General features: G+C 39.1%; 1 protein-coding gene across 2 annotated transcripts in view; it reads right to left on the minus strand.

Moving 5' to 3' along the window:
- PLGRKT (plasminogen receptor with a C-terminal lysine) overlaps positions 1-18,448 on the minus strand; it is a 28,633-nt gene extending 10,185 nt beyond the window's left edge. The window contains exons 1-2 of one of the 2 annotated variants that reach the window (XM_065046051.1): positions 18,253-18,448; positions 17,898-17,984 (exon numbers count right to left, since the gene is read on the minus strand). In XM_065046051.1, coding sequence (XP_064902123.1) covers positions 17,898-17,978 — 81 coding nt within the window. In that variant the 5' untranslated portion in view covers positions 17,979-17,984; positions 18,253-18,448. Of the gene's footprint in view, positions 1-17,897; positions 18,156-18,252 lie in introns of those variants that run through there. The other variant, XR_010468979.1, reaches the window with a different exon arrangement.
- Positions 18,449-18,944: the final 496 nt, after the last annotated feature.

An 18,944-nucleotide genomic window follows, 5' to 3' on the forward strand; every position in this document is an offset into this window, starting at 1 on the left:
CGATATCCATAATTGTCATATTGCTTTTTTTTTTTTTTTCCAGAAGTAATTATATAATGGCTGACAAGCCACTTAATAAAATATCAAAATAATTAGATTTTATTTTGTCACCTATGGGACAATTGGAAATCCTAAAGTAAACAAGTACACTGCCCGTTAATTAGCCCCATTGTGGTGCCCAATATCCTAAGCCTGGTAAATTGCTGAGGGTTGATGTGACAAGATAAAATAATGACACGTAATATCAATTTAATGACCTCTATTTTCCCCTTCAGTTTGCTTATGTGCGTAGTTTGCACACATGTGAAAAGTATTAAGGGATCCTTTGTTTGCCTGTCAGCACAGATAAGGAACCTAGTCTTCCAAGATGCACAGTATTACCCTAAATGAGCTTCAATTTGAAGAAGGACTAATACATGGTGAAGAAGTGGGAGAGGGGTATGCTGATGAAATATAGGTCTTGATAAAAGGAAAGTTAATGGCGAAGATAAACAGTTTAGTATGCACAGAGCACAGAAAGAAGCAAGCATTTAATAAAAAGAAAGCTGCAAGTTTAAATTTACAAGAGTAAACTAAAGGATCCTGACATGACTTCTTTAAAAACAAACAACAACAGAAACTGCCCTCACACAAATTATGCTTCCACAGCTCTTTAAAACCCAAGTACTGAAAGAAAAAGATATTACTAAGTCACAGACACTAAGGTCAAACAAACATGTTTCTGCAGGAGCCTGTCATATCAAACTTCACAAGCCCAAGGACACTTTCAGATGTATCTACAAGTAGTTTATAGAAATAACTTAGTATAAATAAAACCAACTTGTTTCATATATTATAAACAGCAGCCAGATAACATGATCAAACAATTATTTTCTAACCAGAAGGATTTTTCTCACTTAAGACAAAAATCAAAACAACTCTCAACTTTCTACATGGTACCCCATCCAAAAACAAGTGGGGGGAAAACCACATAGAAAAATGCTCATAATTCCTGTCCTTTGAGCAAACCTCTTCAATGTGGATGTAAAATCTTACAAGATTGTATTTAAATTAATTTTTTTAAAAAAGATGTGTCGGAGGGAAGCTTTAGACTGATGAATCTTAGAGAGGAGTGCTTTAAGTAGAACATGGGGAAACGTGGCACAGCCAAGAAGAAAAGGTTTCAGAAGAATCTGCACAGAAAGCAGTAAAAAGTGTATCTAGTATATTTAACTAAATTAATAATTTAATTATTGCTATTACTGAAGTTGCATGATGTTGCAATGAACAGTTTGCTATACAAGGTCTATTTTGTCCATAAACTTAAAACATAGCACCAAGAAAGCACTGGGATGTGTTTAGGGATGCTAAGTAACCTACAGTACTGCTGCAGAGGTTTGTTTTTAAATCGTTTTTTATTTAGTCATAAATTACATGTCAAAAATCCAGTAACAACACACAGACATCACTAAATGTGCTCAGAAATCTCTCAGAACCTGTGCAATTTTATGCCACATCTAGGACCCTCTCTTTTGGACCTCTCCCGAACACCAGAAATGCCTTTTGTTCTGTCCTATATTCTTGCTTTCCATTTCCAAGATCACTTTTGTCACTTGGCATAGTTTCATCTTGCCAAGACAAAAGACTACAGTGCTGTAGCTGTAGGACAGCATCGGGAATCTGCATAATGAAGAGATTTAGTCGAAGTGTTCCAGGGCAATTCCACACTGACTTTGCTAGATTTCAAGCTCTCCTTAAGGAAAAGGAAAGGGAAAACTGCACAAAAACTATTGCCAAAGTTGTCCCAGAACATACTGTTTCATCACATAACTTAAACTTACTGGAATAAAACAGTTTTGAGTATGCCTGAGCTCGTTTCAGAGAGCACTGTAGCCACTGCACTGCTGAATAACTTGGGTCAGTGCTGCCGTCATGTTCCACAGGTGGGCAACACACACTCAGCATGGCAAGGAACACCACTTGGACAGAGCAGACATCAGGCAGGGCACACACCTACCCTGTGTCATCAAACACTGCTTTGACATGTCCAGACCCAGCATCTGATCAGCTAAATTGGTTTATGAGCAATGTCCGACACTAAAAGAGTATATGTGTTTAAATTAAGTCTGGATGCTCCAAGTTGCAAAACTTAACTACAGGGGCACTCAAGCAACCCCTATGTACCTCAATCTCTAAAAGTTTCAAAAAACCTCAAGAGGCAACATCCTCATGCTTACCCATTTAACATGCCAATCTGGACTGAACATCTTGAGCTCCAACAGTTTTGAATGACCAGGATACCTTGATACGCTGGCTTTACATTGACAAACAACTATTGGTAGATCATAGGGTGAAACTATTACATTAAGATTACATAACCTTAACATAACCATAATGTAGGCAAAGACTCAGGAGTCCACCACAAAAGATGATTCCAAATTAGATGAAAGATAGAAAACCAAATAATGTTTGACTGAAGTTCAAATCAATATCCCATTTTCAGCTGTTAATTTCTTAGTAACTCCGTCTTATTTTCCTCCACATGTGTTCTATTGAAAACGCCAGTCACAATGGGGTAGTGAAAGGGTGGAGAAGACTTTTCACCTATTAACATGCAGATTTTATGATAAAGACCAAGTCCTAATCCCTTAGGACTTACTTTGCAATGATGTTTAAGATAATTTCTTTTCCCATTTTGGCAGATCAGAAACAAGTATTAAGAATAGTAGGTATTCATTTTACTGCAAACCATAACTTCACATGTAGAACTCTAAAGGTGATAAGATTTAAAAAAAGTGTATAATTCGAACTTCACAGGTGTGCTGTAGCTCATTTAGAACAATGTCACTGATGGGAGAAGTTGATTATTGAGGAAACAGGCCACAGGTACACATCATACACATCAGGTGAACAACAGTTCAGCATCCAAATGCCATGTCTTAGGGAATATATTCTATGTAATTTTAAATACATAAGTCTCCCATATATATAGCCATAAAAACTTCAATAGGGACTATTTACAATACTATGCTTGAATAAAAACTATAGTTAAAGGGTCTCAGGTGCAGATTTACCATAGGAGGAAGTGGGATACTGTAGTTTTCCCAGCCAGACTGCTGTGCATGGCACAAGAGAGCTGAAATTGTTAAGTGGATGCATGAGTACGCATTCAAGCATGCTTTTCTGTTACTGTTAAGAAATCATGTCTTACAACAATCAGACCATATTTCAGAGACATATACACAAGTACACTTAACATAAAAATCTAAAAAAATCCCATATAAATTTCTGTGAGTTTAATTCCATAATAAACAGATTTTCTTAAATGACAGTAGCACCTTCTTTCCTGGTAATAATTATTGATTGTGTCAGTTTAAAATTTAAGTTTACTATTTAGAAGTAAAATGGGTACTAGGAGCAAGTAAAATTTTCTATTTTATAACACTCTTAGGAGGACCCAATTAGAAAAAACGTTCTCATTTTTCTTTAAATACAGCTAGCAGTTTCTCAACACCATGTGAGAAACTGTAAGGGCTGATTAGCATTTGAAGTCTGCCACATAGCCACTGTTATAGTAAAAGGAAATCAATCTGACAAAATGAAACATGGCAGATGAAGAGAAATGAGGCAGAGAGGAAAAAGGTCAGTTACTGTGAAACTGATAATGCTAATAAACTAGTCAGTGGTAACCATCCTTATCATCTCTATTGATTATTCTTCAGACTGTCACAATGATGTCAAACCACAGAAAAGAGCATTTATACCATCATTTCATTGATTAAAATCCAGTGGGATAAAATTCTCATCTGAAATAATTTAATCAACTTTGACAACTTGCACAAAAATAAACAGTCCTGTCTGGATTACAAGTCACATCAGCACTAGCAGAATGGAAATTTCTGATACTTTATACTCCTAGCTTGTTTTCTCTCTTTGTGCCTTTCATGTTCAGATACTATAGGAAGGAACAGATACTGCTTTGGTTTTGCATTAAGGTGATGCACAAAGCAAAACAAATGGGATGCAAGGTGGTGCACAAAGGCTCAACATAAATGGAAAGCAGAGCCAGCGCAGAATGCTCTCTCTTCACTGCCCATGTGTATTAACTACAATTTCTTTCATGTATTTCATGAAGGTCAAGATGTATCTGGAGAGACGAAGATAGTCTTAGGGCAGGCAGCAGTTGCTTTTGAAGAGTAACCAGCATTGCCCGTCACACATGGATCTGCCTTGTTCTCCCCCTTTCCCTGTTGCTGTCTCCAAGGTGTCCATGGTTGTTTTCTATGTTGAGGAAGAAATGTTTCACAATGAGGGTGGTGAAACACTGGCACAGGTTGCCCGGAGAAGTGGTAGATGCCCCATCCCTGGACAGATTCAAGGCCAGGCTGGATGGGGCCCTGAGCAACCTGATCTAGTTGAAGATGTCCCTGCTCATAGCAGGGGGGTTGGTCTAGATGACCTTTGAAGGTCCAGTCCAAACTATGCTATGATTCTATGACAGTAACCACCCTGGATAAACCCTCTATTTGCAGCCTGATACATTTAACGGGTCTCCTGGCAGATCTGCTGTTTTCCCCAATCCCTCAAAAACTGTGAGCAGGACAAACACCTGACTTGAGAGTGGTCATGGCAGTAAACCTGTTTAGGTGTCTGTATTTCATGTCACTAACATTAAGACATAATTATGCTGACTGCCTGGTAAACAGATATTCGGACAGAAAAGGTATTAATCTACCTTAGAAGGAATGATTATCCAGATAAATATACACCATCTCTGCTTAAGTTCTGAAGCTCATTTTCTAAATCTAAGAAAAGAGAAACATGAATAAACTGTTGGAATATCCTTACACTCATGTTAAAAGAATATCCAGTTTTGGCACATGCTAATCTCTTGCACATCTATTATAGGCCATGGCTACTGTGCCTGTAATAGAAGGTTATTTTCACTTACAGTTTTTCAATGATCTAAGAGACTCTTTCAATGATTAAAAAGACTCTGAAAACATTCTTTAAATAAGTAGTCACTTCTAATTTCTGACAACTCAGAGGCACAATGAAAAACAGGCTTAATTTTTCAAAAATGTGACAGTCACACATATAAAAACCTGCAAAATCACATGCAAAACATATATAAAAGTTGGAGTACAGGTAGTAAACTAACTAACTGCCCAAAACCCTTGCAGAAGCGATGCACTTGTCATTTCATAAGCAGATGAAAGAGTAAAAGAATATGTGAGTTGTCCTTCCTAATCAAAGTTGAAAACCAGAAGCTACTGCAAATGGTTGTTTAGCAAAAATAAATGGAAAATAGAATAGTGATGCCTACTTTTACACCTCTACTGTAAGCCACCAGAGTGCAATACAGAGATGGTAACTTGCAACAATTACACAGTGCCTGCTTAGTTTGAAGTGTCGCAAAATGGGTCTCTAGATCAAACAGTTAGAATAAATCAGATTTAAATGTTTTATCCTGCTGCATCAAAGCTTGTTTGCAAGTATCTTTCGCATCAAGTACACAGAGTAATTAAAATTATTAGCACTGCAAGAAAATACAGTCTAAAAAGAAAACTCATTTCTTCCAAGTACAAGGACACCTTACAAAATATTCACAAGCTAAGAGCTATCATAAAAAGAAAGGAGTCTCACAATATTAGCCCCAAACCAGAATGCAAACTGCACTGGAAAAAAATTCTTTACAAAATGTTAATGGAATTACATGCCGTATAAAAAGTAAAAAAATATTCAAAGCACTTAAATCCACTTTACATTTTAAGCTATGTGAAGCAGAGGCTCAATCCAACGGACTGTCGTATGAAAGTAACATTTCTTGGCAGTAAGCGAGCATTTCCATGCTTCTGCTGCGTGGCCTTTGAGCACTGAATGGGCAGAGTTAAGAAGGGTGTTCTCCACCTGCATTTAAAAATATTACCTACCAAGTAAACAAAGTTTTAACGTACTGTCACCAATATTTAGAATTCTCAGGAGTTTTATACAAGCTCTATAAAGATCAATCAAAGTCACTGGATAGCCAGTTACATAAAAAAACAGGTATCCATGTGGTAGGAATAGTAAAACAGATCAAGCAGGATAAGACAAAGAGCTAACATTAAAACATCGAGTCATTCTGAAAGCTGATTAATAACTGAATAAGAACTATTCAATCTGTTATTTCCATCCTCCCATAGTGCCTCTAGGTATGCTCTTTGTGTGCCTCATAAACCTGTTTTTTGTTTTTTTGTTTGTTGCTTTTTTTAATATAAATAAATACTCAGAGCATTGAATCAAAAACAAAACCCAGAAGAAATGGCTGTAAAATGATACTGCATTATGAAAGGGTGTTATAATACAAAAAAAAATGGCAAATATGATGTTTCTTCCTATGCATTTCAGATTCTGACTTGCAAAATTACTGTGGGTGTCTTTACACCATTTTTGTTATGGAATTCAAATAGGTATAAGACTTCTTTACTTAACCATGGTACCTCCTGGGCTCTGATGAGGTTGGGTCAATACAGGGCTCCTCCCCTGCTCACCTCCCCCTTCCTTTGTTTGTTTTTTTTTTTCAACTTAGCAGTCAAGAAATAGTATTTCATAGAAAAACAAGTAAATGTCTACATTCAGCTTTAGTGGACTTAACAGTAGAAGACTGAAATGGTATGTTTGCTCTACTAAGAAGAAGGAACTATGGAAAATTTAGAGCATTAAAGAAGGTAGCTTCACAAGGCATTTTTTCTTCGAAGTTCACAAAAATCCCCCCAATGAACTAAGTCTTCATGTGTAAGGGTGAGCTGCAGGTACAACTCCAAGCAAGACAAGAGTTTTACCTAAGCAATCTGCATTCACCATATATACTAGTCACAGACATTCCCCAGCAAACAGACTGGCAAAACTGACTCCACTGAAGAGATTTAATTAATATTTGTCTCATTACCAGTAGAGCAATCAGTCTGCTTTGCATCTTTTGCTTGTAGTGCCTGCATGTTAGAAACAGCTATTAAAATCTGCTCTCTATAAACCACTGCATTTATTTCTTAACAGTTATCAGGCAGAGTATACAATCTCCCAGCTAATACCAACAAAACTGGCTTTTTTCCTGCAAGATAGATTGTTCTAATCTTCCTCAGTACAGATATAATTCATCTTGCTCTGTTCCATTTGATGCACACAAACTATTAAGGATATAGAATTGTTACCAGAGAGCATTTATTTCCTGAATTAAGCCCAGATCACCTAAGGGGCAAAACATTGGTTCTAATGCTTTGAGACAAATGCATTAGAGATGCCATAAGCGCTACTAGTATCCTGTCAATAGAAAACAAATCTAGCTGTTTCCCAACCCAAAAGGAAAAGGATGGTAGTAGTCAAGAAAGGGAAAGCTTGCTTCCATTTTACTTCACACAGAAGGGAACAGTTGTTTTCATTGTAATAGAACTTCAAAAAAATCATTTTGACTAATTCTCAGTGAAAACTTCAGAGAGGAAAAGGTTAAGGACTCACAAAACCCTGCAGAAAATTACTCAAAGACATTAGGAAAAATTAAATTTTGGGGGTATCATCATGGAGGTGGCTGATCTTTTACTAACAAAGATTAGCTGGCAAATCTGTAGATTTGATTAGGCACAGGAAGGATCCTATAGACATCAGAGAATGCAGAAGCATGTGACAGTTTTCTTTCTTTTTTTATCAATGAAAATGATAAAGTTCGAAAAGAAGCTTTATTGTTCAGAAACTCACTGACATTTTAAGATTAGCCATTCTTTTTCCTGCCAACAGTCAAAAAATAGCGCATGTATGCCTTTCAACAGCCACCTCATTTTATGATCAACTGATAAATGATCAATAATATGTTGACAGAGTAATGAGTCAATTGAATTTGTCATGAAAAAAAACAACAGAATCCCTCAACACTATTTGCATATACAGTTAATTTTCAACTTGATCTATTATAGTTCACTATTGATTATTACAGGTCATTGCAGGGGATCTCATTGCATCTCATCTTTGACATCTCATCGCATGAGATGAAGTCTGAAGGTCCCTTCCAACCCAAACTATTAAATGATTCTATGATTCAAATAAAACAGACAGCATCTCCCCCTGCCCTTACTCATACATTCTTATACTGTCTTTTCCATTCTTATAGCTTGCTACTCAAAAGCATCCTAGGATAAGGACAGGAACATGTAAAAGATACAAGTCCCTATCAAGAACAATATGATAGGCTTATTAGGTCAAATCATCTTGCCTAAGATGGAGCACTCAGTCCACTACATGCCAAACTGACAAGATGTCCAGCACACAGCTGGATAAACACACAGTTGCAGTGAGTGAGCAATTGGCTGACAGGCCAGGCTCAAAGGGTTCTAGTAAATGGGGTAATGTCGGGCTGTTGACCAGTCACTAGCAGGGTTCCATGGGGATCCATCTTAGGGCCAGCACTCTTCATTGTCTTCATAAATGACTTGGATGCACGACTTGATGGAATACTAAGTAAGCTCAGCAATGACACAAAACTGGACGGAGCTGTTGACACTCTTGAGGGCAGAGAGACCCTGCAAAGGGACATGGACAAATTGGAGAACTGGGCAATCATGAACTGCATGAAGTTCAACAAGGGCAAGGGCCAGATCTTGCACCTGGGACACGACAACCCTGGCTGTACATATGGACTAGGGAATGAGATGCTGGAAAGCAGCTCCATGGAGAGGGATCTGGGGGTTCTGGCTGACGACAAGTTGAACATGAGCCAACAGGCAGCCAAGAGGGCAACCATGTCCTGGGTGCATCAAGCCCAGTGTTGCCAGCCAGGCGAGGGAGGTGATTGTCCCGCTCTGCTCTGCACTGGTGCGGCCTCACCTGGAGCACTGTGTGCACTTCTGGACAACACAGGATAAGAAAGATATAAAGCTACTGGAGAGCATCCAGAAGAGGGCTACAAAGGTGGTGAAGGGTTTGAAGGGGAAGCTGTATGAGGAGCAGCTAAAGTCACTTGGTTTGTTCAGCCAGGAGGAGACTGAGGGGAGACCTCATGGTGGCTACAGCTTCCTCACAAGGGAGGAGGAGGGGCAGGCACTGAAATTTTCTCTTTAGTGACCAATGACAGAACTGGAGGGAATGGCATCAGGATGTGGCAGGGAAGGTTTAGGTTGGACATTAGGGAAAGGTTCTTCCCCCAGAGGGTGCTGGAGCACTGGAACAGGCTCCCCAGGGAGGTGTCACAGCCCCAAGCCTGACAGTGTTCAAGAAGAGACTGGACAACACCCTCAGGCACATGGTGGGAACTGTGGGGTTGTCATATGCAGGGACAGGAGTTGGACTCAATGATCCCTGTGGGTCCCTTCCAACTCAGGACATTCTATGATTCCAATATTTTCTCTTTTCAAAAGTTTTGTTCTTTTCTTATTTTCATTAACATTTTGTGTTTAAGTTGAATTACTAAAACTGAATGTGGCTCAAAGTCTGGTTTCTCATAAAACTACTGAGTTATCTTGTAATAGCGTTTTTGCATTCTTAATTTGTTTTAAACTTAACTGAAATAAAAATAATGCATATAAAACCTTCACCTCAAAAACAAATTATTTCCCAGTTTAAAACTAACTTGAGATAGGAGTGCAGGAGATCATCAAGTTGCCTGAGAAGTTAAGTCAGGTTTTCCTTGTCTCTCTCACACAAAACCCTCAGTATCTGCAATAGTAAAGAAGTTCAACAAAGTGTTAGATAAGTACATCCTAATGACAGCAGAATCCATTACTCAATTCAAGTCTCAGAAAAACAATAACTTAAGAAAGGTGTACATATTTGTATAAAAAATATTTATCTTCTTAACTATACAGGTACAAATACTGCTTGTACTTTATCTATGCTAAATGAGTAATCTCATTCTTCAAATGTTTAAAATGCTTCAGCTGTCTCTTTGACTATATGCTGCAACATATGTCACCACAGAAGCTTCTGTTTATTAAAAAGTAAGAACTTCAAAAACCACTATGAGGCTAACTGGATTATAGATACTTCCCAATAAGAAACAAATTTTAAATGCCCGTTGAAAGGTTTAAACTTATTTCTTATCGGGAATATATAAGCCTTATGATTGTTGTGTATGTTTTCAAAGGGACACTGAGATGAAAACCAAACACCAATATAACTGAAGTTAAAACATCTTGTAATCTTTGCTAGACGAAAATCTCACTGGTAACATGATATAATAGCATTCACACAGAAAGCAGTGTTAAGACCTGAAAAACAGGTATTGTACCTATGTGTTTGAGCTGGTTAGAAATGTTAAGGTTGGAAAGGAGATGTTGCTAAGGAAGAAACAGTATTAAATGCAAAATAAATGCAGAAGAAAGAGCTGTTACATGTTAGCCAGCCATCGGTTAAATGGACATGAATTCTGTTCAGGTACTTCAGTGTTTGCACAGTCAAGAGGATAAGGCTGGAAGGCACATTCAGAGGCCCTTTTTAAAGTCAGCCTGAAAGTGGGGAGCTGAAATAGACATTTATTTATCCCAGTCAAGACCACCAGGGACAGATTTCACTGCTTTTCATAATAACCCATACAATCACAGCTAAGCACTCAAAGTCTTCCAATATTTATCCCAAGTCTTACTTGCTTGCTTTTGCAATGAAAAAGGCTCAATATCTCTAGAAGGATGTATAAGAAAAATTAGTGGATTAAAAAAACACCACCAGCACACACAAACTTAAAACTGTAACAGACATGTTTATAGCATCAGACAAATACAATTTGTTTTCATCCTTTCTTCACAGATTCTAATGTCTTTATTATTCTTACTACCTTCTTCTGAACTTTTCACAGCTTGTCTGCACATTTAAAGTACTATCAAAATCTTTTTCTCAGCAAAGTCATCAGTTGTGCAAATTGAGTAATTTTATTCCGATTAATAAATCCACGATTTCATTTGCTTTTTACAATAACCTGTGCTGTTGACTCAGCTCATACATCAGTATATAAATATACATGTATAAAAATACACTGATATGTACGCACAAGTATATAAAAGATAGGGGGGTTTTAAGCTCCTGAAGTCTAATCACTTATACTCAGTTAATCTATTTAACTATTCCTTCTTGGATAAAATGCTCTGGACTGGTATTTATTCTATTACGTATTATACTGTTGCCTGTTATTTCATGCATTTTCCAATTCATCAAGACAACCAGAATACTAAATTAATACTCCAATCTAAAATTTTACGCAAACAACATTTCATTGAATTATGGCTACATTTTATTCTGAGAAACCACTGAGTGTTTGGATATAAACTGAAATGTTCTGGTTCTTTTCCCTTGCATCACTTATAAGAGGGTTTTTTGTTGTTGTTTGGTTGGGTTTTTTGTGTTTTGGTTGGTTTTTGTTGTTTTTTTTTGGTTGTTGTTTTGTTGTTGTTGGTTGTTGTTTTTTGCTTGTTTTGGTTTCTCATTTGTTTGTTTGTGTGTGTGTTGTGATTTCTGTTGTTGGTGGTGGTTTTTTTACTGTTATTATTAGTTTAATTCGGAAAAAAAATCTGCATAATTTGGTCATAAGACATGGTATATAAGGGAACTTGCTGCACGGTACTTCTATACTTTCATTTCAGATTTAAAGACAAATTGTTGAACATTAAGAGGAAACTGCTTCATCCCTTTCATTTATCGTCATTCAGTGCAAATCTCTTAAGGCAATACAACCCTGACAGGAAAGTAATGCAATCGTGCAATGTTTTGCTTCTAAAAAAGTGCTGACAGTGTAAAGAAAAAACCCCATGATATTAAGTTGTATTTACCTATGTTTTCACGGAGTTTTTATAGTTTTTCCAAACACAAATACTTTTGCCACCTATACAATCAAATTACAGTCTAATGAAATTAATGTTTATATATTTACATTATGATGAGCTGATGTTCCAAAGCATATTCTTATGAGACTGAGAACATTAGAGCCATTTGCAGACACGGAAAACACTCAACAGCAGTTTAACTTCAAGCTGAATCATGAATGCATGTGCCATAGCTTGTACCTACGGTATAAAACGCACACATCTTTCTCCACAGGCAAGAGCTGTAGAACAGATGAAAGCACAGAACAGTTAAGAGTCATTTTCAGAAGCAGAAATCTTGTGATTTATATTTTGAATTAATTAAGTAAGTTAATTCTACAGGTACAAAATCTGCAGGAGTCAAATATGTTTTTGGCATTTCTATGCTGTGTCCAAAATGACCTTTCACTTATAGAAGAAACTGCTATATTATTTTTCATCTTTAAGAAGTCAGACTATGTACTGTTGCACTGGAGAAGGAGTTTCCTTAGCAATGTTTGATACTACCTGCCCAGCTATCCAATTTAACAATTTTTACTAACTGGGGAAAAAATGCCTCTAGTTTTTTTTCCTCCTTGTTATCTTAAATCACTGACAAAGCTTTAAAAGGAGCTGTTAGAACAAAGCGGGAAGGGGGGCTGCAGAGGGGGGACTTCATTAGAATAGCATACTGTGGTCTTCCCATGGCTCAAAATAAACGCCTATGATGCTGGGGACCCCAAAAGAGGGAAAATATTTGAAAAACAAGGAGAGGCTGGCATGGATTTTCAGAAAAGAAGATACTACATTGTTAAAATAGAAAAATCAACCCCTTAGTTTTTCAGCTTAACTTGATACGGGATTTTATTTTTCACAAAGGAGTATGGAACCTTTCCTGTGCCTGCAAGTCTACAAACTCCCAAGGCATAACTGCTATGCAAGCAGGTCTGTGACTGCTTCCTGGCCATCCAGTATTACCTGGGGAGAAGAATGCACTTTACAGTCTGACATAATAAAATAGGGAGAAAGGAGGGATGGCAGGAGGAGGGGAGTAAGACTATCCAGAGATTCATATTGCAGACAGGATGTTATTATCAAACATTTTTATTATGGGTAAATACAAAATTTGTCAGAAGTAAATTATTTTCCTAGCCTGTTTATTTTCTCAAAGGTTATGTTGCTCCCATCAAAGATTAATTTGGAGGATTATCTCTGACTTCTGAATGCAATTATCCTTTTACCACAGAGAAGATTACCCTTTTGTCTGATGAAGAATTCTCTTGCTGGGAAAAAAAAACCACCAAAACTCAACTGAACAAAACTCAAAGTCACTCTGAACTGCTAACCCAAAACAACAACAACGAAAAATCTGGTAGCCACAGAAACAAAGATATGTCCTAAGCACTAACTCGTCTCTTTCCAGCACTTTCAGTGATTTTTTGTTTCTCCTGTATTACTTTCTTTCAAAACTTATATTTGTCAAGAATTCCAGTCCTCCAGTTTTCAACCCTTATCAGCCTGACCTGCCCCTGAATGTCTAGCAGAGCCAACCTGTTGTGATCTTAAAGCAAGACTTTCGTAACAAGTTTTGCTCAAATGACAGTTGTAGCTTTTTACTGCATTTGCTGATTTTGACTGATTTTTCTGTGTGCTACTGCTGGATAAGTAATATTAAGCAGTGCTGGGGAAACTTACCTGTGAATACAGCAATACATATTATAAAGCTTTCAGAATATACAGGAGATTGTACATTTATTTTTCAACTGAATTATTCCCACAGGTAATCAGTTTTTTGCTTAGTCTTTGCAATCTGACATGCAAGGCACACTAAGCCTTTAATTCTGAATTTCTTTCTTTGTGATGTTATTTCTGCATCTGTATCAGTACCACTTACACATACCTATAAGTCTGTCTAGCGACTGTCAGTTAAAAAACCCCTTACAAAACAAAATCTCAGCTTCCTCCCCTGAAGAGTTACCTTTTGTGTGGTTAACTGAGTACTTGCAGACAAACTATGCACAGGAAACCCAGCAACTGGCTTGGTTTCCCCTGTGTAGAGTTTCCCAAGCAAAGCAATGAAAAGTGTAATAGTACTACTGAGTTGGTGGGGTTTAATTCAAAACAAAAGAAAGTGGTTTTGATTCCTCTACATGCATGAGAAAGCTTGGCAAAAATTTCACAGGAGAGCTTAGGCTTTTTTATGTCTATATCCTCAAGCAAGTCTTTAAGTTGCTTTTATAATGTCTTTTGCACATCAGCACAGAATTTTTTTTCTGTAGTGAAAACTTAATTTAGTAAGCTTTGCTCAAGAATAGAATTCATTGACTGTAAGAAATTAAATTTAAAATTTTAATCTGTACTGTGCCATGACCTTCTACCACGATTTTGTTTCTTATCACTCTAAATAACACTACATATAGAGTATACAAAGTTGTTTTAGTATTTCTTATTAATATTTGAAAACAATGTACTTGTGTTATGCACTAATCATACCTAAGCCTGTCTCATCACAATAAAGTCTTTAGCACACTTCAAAGTATGTGAATTCAGCCAGTTTCCTATGAAGAGCCTCATCTATTGATCAAGGAATGTCTAGAAATATCAAATTTAAACAGTGATATTTAAAGTTTTCTAATCCATACTGAGGAATGAAAGATCAGCCACAAACATTGCTGCATTCTTAGTTGCCAGTTTCAAAATGTGTATCTTTTTCCAGGTTATCATGTACACCTTAAAATGGCTTTATTAGTAAACAGTTATTGAAATAGCTTTTTTAAGGTATATATTTGGGTCGTTGAAAAAAAGGCAAGGAATAAATGCCTAACCAGAACAGGAGCACAGAACACAGCACTTCAACCAAAAAAAAAAAAAGTGAATTTCCTCCTTTTGTGCTAATATTTCTCCTTTGTGTTAAGAGCACTCACATAGCTCTGGAAAATAAATACTCTGCTGTAAATGCTCAGAGACCTGGAACCTCCTCCTACCCATTCAGCCACGCTAAAAGCACTTAACAAGGCCATATTTTAGGCTTGAGCTGTAGATCTGATAAATATTAAGTGTTTGGAAAGAATTTTGCAAGTTACACTTTAAGGAGCAGGTTCGTGATAAAAAAAGAAGCCTCAACAAACTTCTAACATAAACAGCCTACTTGACACAAAGTGGTGTTTAATTCTGGAGCCACACGAAGACAACACAAACAACTGGCAAGTCCTTCAACATCAAGGCAAACTGACAGCTGAATTTTTATTATTGTTCCAAAAAGCATTAAGATGAAATTTACAAGGCCACAATCCCTTCTTTTCAAAGTTAACTCAAGAAGGGTATAATGAAAAAAATACACTTTAAAACATATTTTAACATTCTGTTATTCTCACATATTCAAGCTGGCTTGGGTGTCCAGCACACATGAGAGTGACTCTAAAACCCACTGAAGTTTAACATGCACCAAAGCCTGAGATTTGGAAAGGTCTTTACCAACTTCTGTCATGTTACTCGCCTTCTTATTTTTGTAATGGTCTTCTTCCAAACTACGACCCAGACAGAGCATAAATCCATAACTGAATAGCTTTGTATCTTCATTCAGAGGACAGCATATGCCTATGTTTTTTCTTGGGGGAAAAAAAAAAAAACAGAAAAATAAAGTGTTCTGTCATGGAAACTGATAGCATAAAAATCCAGTTCCAAAATATTTACAGTAACTTTATGACCCTTTCTCATCTGCAAGGAACAGGAGAAGCCTTTACAGATTCTGACTGTGTCACCAACACGTGCTGTGTTTTGTTCCAGGCCAACTCAAAGACTTACTAATTAACTTCTGAGCAGGGTCACACCATCACTGCCAGTAGGGAATGCATTCTAGGAGAAATAATTTTGATGAGTTCCTGATCCACACCAATTGCTTTGGAGTAACGATAGCACCCAACTCCCTCAAAATTGTAATCATGGGGCACTCCAAAATCCACTCAGAAGCTATGAAAAGCTCCAAGAGGCTTCAATCCCACATACTGTTTTGGGATAGATTTACATTTAAAACAGATCAGTAGTTTTTTACCTCTAACAGCCAATACATCACATTGTTTGATGGGGAAACTTCTATTTTATTAATAAATATGATGGTTTTCAGAGAAATATGGGAGAACTGATAGCATCCAAATTGCAGTATTTCACCACAAGAGAATATCTAATGCTTTAAGTGATTTCATTTTGGTCCTAGCATGACATAACTCCTCCAGGCATTTCTAGATACAATTTCTGTCTAAAAGCAAATAAGTCAGGCTATACTGCTTTCCACAAATAGCCTGAAAATAGTTTGTCTAACACGAAGCTTCAGACACATCACAGGTTTTATTCACAGACAGAAAAGACAACTGACAGTCTTGGCTCTCTCCCTAAGCTCAGAGCAGAGCTATGTTCTTCCAACCCCTTATGTCACAGAATTTAGTCCTTCCCTTGCCCCACTGCGTATTTTGCACCTGACATAACTGCCTACTTTATGCATTTTTAACAGACGCATATTTTGTAATATGGTTGGTATGTCTGCAAACACAGTACAAAGGAAATATGGTCAGGCATTTGTAGTAGGAATCTAGTATGTTGACTATTACTACTATCACAAAGAAGAAATATAGCACAGGGAGAGTTCCTGAAGAGCAACTTGGAAAAGTTTTGTATGGAAACTTTAAATGACTTTTTTGTAAGTGTCCTCAAAGAAGTTTGTTTTGTTTTTTGTTTGTTTGTTTTTTATGTTAGCCTGAGCATTTGGGATAGAACTAGATTTGTTAGGCACCTGTGGTCAAGAGACCAGAGTCTGTCATTCAAAGCCCGCAGCACCCTACAAATACTAGCCTGAATTCAGCCTGTTTTCTCAACTCTTTCATTCCGCATGGCAGAGAAGCAGATAATGAAGCAAGCCTCTACTTTAATGTCATTATCATTCTTTCAAACTGAAAACCTTGCCATCATCTGGATTTCCAAAAACTTTGGGGGTGGGAGGAGACCATCTGTATAGGTAAAAAAAAATAAATTGTACATGAAACTTGTGGTTGCATCTGAGAAACATATGACCCAACACAGACAGAAAACAATACTTACAAACCTTGCAAAAAGTTTATTTTCTTCAAATAGTTATGAACTATCCGGTATTTTATTACATCATCTTTTCTTATGCTATCTTTCTCCTTCCTACCACATTTCCACGGTCACCTCCAGCGTTTACATGTGGCCCTACAAAAGCTACGCTCTGCACGCTCCTTTGAAAACTAGAATATGCCATCTACTGGCAACTTAATAAATTGAAACTTCATCTATCATTACTTTAAAAATTTTACATTTATCTCTATTCAATTTAAATTCAGAACTAAAGGGACAAACTCCAGCTAAGTCCTTCAGATCGCATTTTAGCATTTGGTATATGAACAAGTTACATAAGACACCTAACAACAAATCAGAAGGTTACACCTAGTGCCACGCTGTAAATTCTGTTCAGCACAACTTCCGAACCTTGGTCCAGCTGGTTTTCCTTCTCTTTCTCTACTGCTACTTTATTATTTTATGACAGGGAGTAAACAACCCCCTATGCCTCATTTAGTCCAAGGTTTCTAGAACACTAAACAGCTATGTAGTGCCTTCCTAGCAAGGAATAACTGCAGCCGAACTAGAAGAAAGTGTTGTTTGACTGATTTTCTATAATAGAAGAGGAGAAACATATTTAACTCGTATATTTTAAGATAATAGTATCCATGCTTCTGTAACAACGCTGTTACTGGTTCACTTAAACATATACATGTTGCTTGACACTGCAGTAGACTAGTTGTGCTACAGGAACTATTCAAGGCAGGTTTGCAAAACTGTATTTTTAGGGTCTGGCTACCACGGGATAGTTTCCACCTCTACAACTTGACAGCACAGACTGCCGAGGAGTTGTCAGACCCAGTGAACATGTGCGTTACACGTCTGAACCTGCTGTGTCAGATGACTGCACCGGAGCCGGCGATGTGTAAACGGCGCACCTTTAACCCTGTGGGGAGAGCAAACCTCAGCGGACGGGGTGCCAGCGCGGCCCCGTGCAGGCGGCAGGCCGCGGTGACCTTCCTCCACCTTCCCGCATATCGCTGCCGTTACCTGGAGCCGTGAGTTCATGAGCATGAACTCCTGCTGAGCTTTCAGGCTGTCGTTCACGGACTTGGAGAAGACGAACCCCATCGTGCCCTGCAGCGCCCAAAAGACAGGCAGGTGAGGCCGGGCCCCGCGGGCGGCACGGGGGGCGGCGCCGCTCGGCCAGCCCGCCCCCGGGAGGAGCCGGCCCCGAGGGGAGGCGGCGGGCAGGCCGCCCCCGAAAGATCCATCGCTCCCTTCGCGGCCGGCGCGCCCCCGCCCTCCCCCTGCCAGCAGGAGTCCCCGCCCCACACCCGGCGGCCGGGGGGCTGGGGTGCCGGCCAGGCCCGGCCCCGCCCCGCCTCGCCTCGCCTCGCCTCACCTCCGAGAAAGGCGTTGAGCGCCGCGGGCAGAGAGAAGCGGCTGTGTCCGTTCCGCGGCGGGACACCGGCCGCCCCGCCCGCGCTGCCTGCGGCCGGCGATTGGCCGGCGCCAGGGGAGCCGGGCGGAGTCCCAAGGGCCGGCGCTGGGCGGCCGCATCCCGCTCGCCCCGCGCCGCCTGGCCGCGGCTGCCGCCGCTCGGGCTGCGTGTGTGTATGTGTCTGTGTGTGTGTGTGCGTGCGTCTGTGTGTGTGTGCGCGTGTGTGTGCGCGCGTGAGTGCGCGCGTGTGTGTGCGCGCGTGTGTGTGTGTGTGCGCGTGTGTGTGTGTGCGCGTGTGTGTGTGTGTGCGTGTGTGTGTGTGTGCGCGCGTGTGTGTGAGCCGCGGCCCCAAGCGGTGGCTCAGCGCGGCCCTGTGCGCTCCCGCAGGGACGGCAGCGGCCGCCCGCGCTTCGAAGTGTCCCTGGGGACCAGCACCGCTCGGCCGTTGGTTTCTTTCGTAACCAGAAATGCATTGCCTTTTTTTTTTTTAAAGCTAATTTTCAGTAAACACCCCAGCAGCTTGAAAAAATGTGGTCCCATTGAAGTGAGACTGTTACCATGTATGCGCTCAACCAAAAAGTATCACAGCATTGAAGTGACATTACAGGTTTCAGACAACCAAAGAGTGTGAACATGCAAAGAAGTGATGCTGG

This window comes from Columba livia, chromosome Z (assembly GCF_036013475.1).
Source record: "Columba livia isolate bColLiv1 breed racing homer chromosome Z, bColLiv1.pat.W.v2, whole genome shotgun sequence".
Classification (NCBI taxonomy): domain Eukaryota; kingdom Metazoa; phylum Chordata; class Aves; order Columbiformes; family Columbidae; genus Columba; species Columba livia.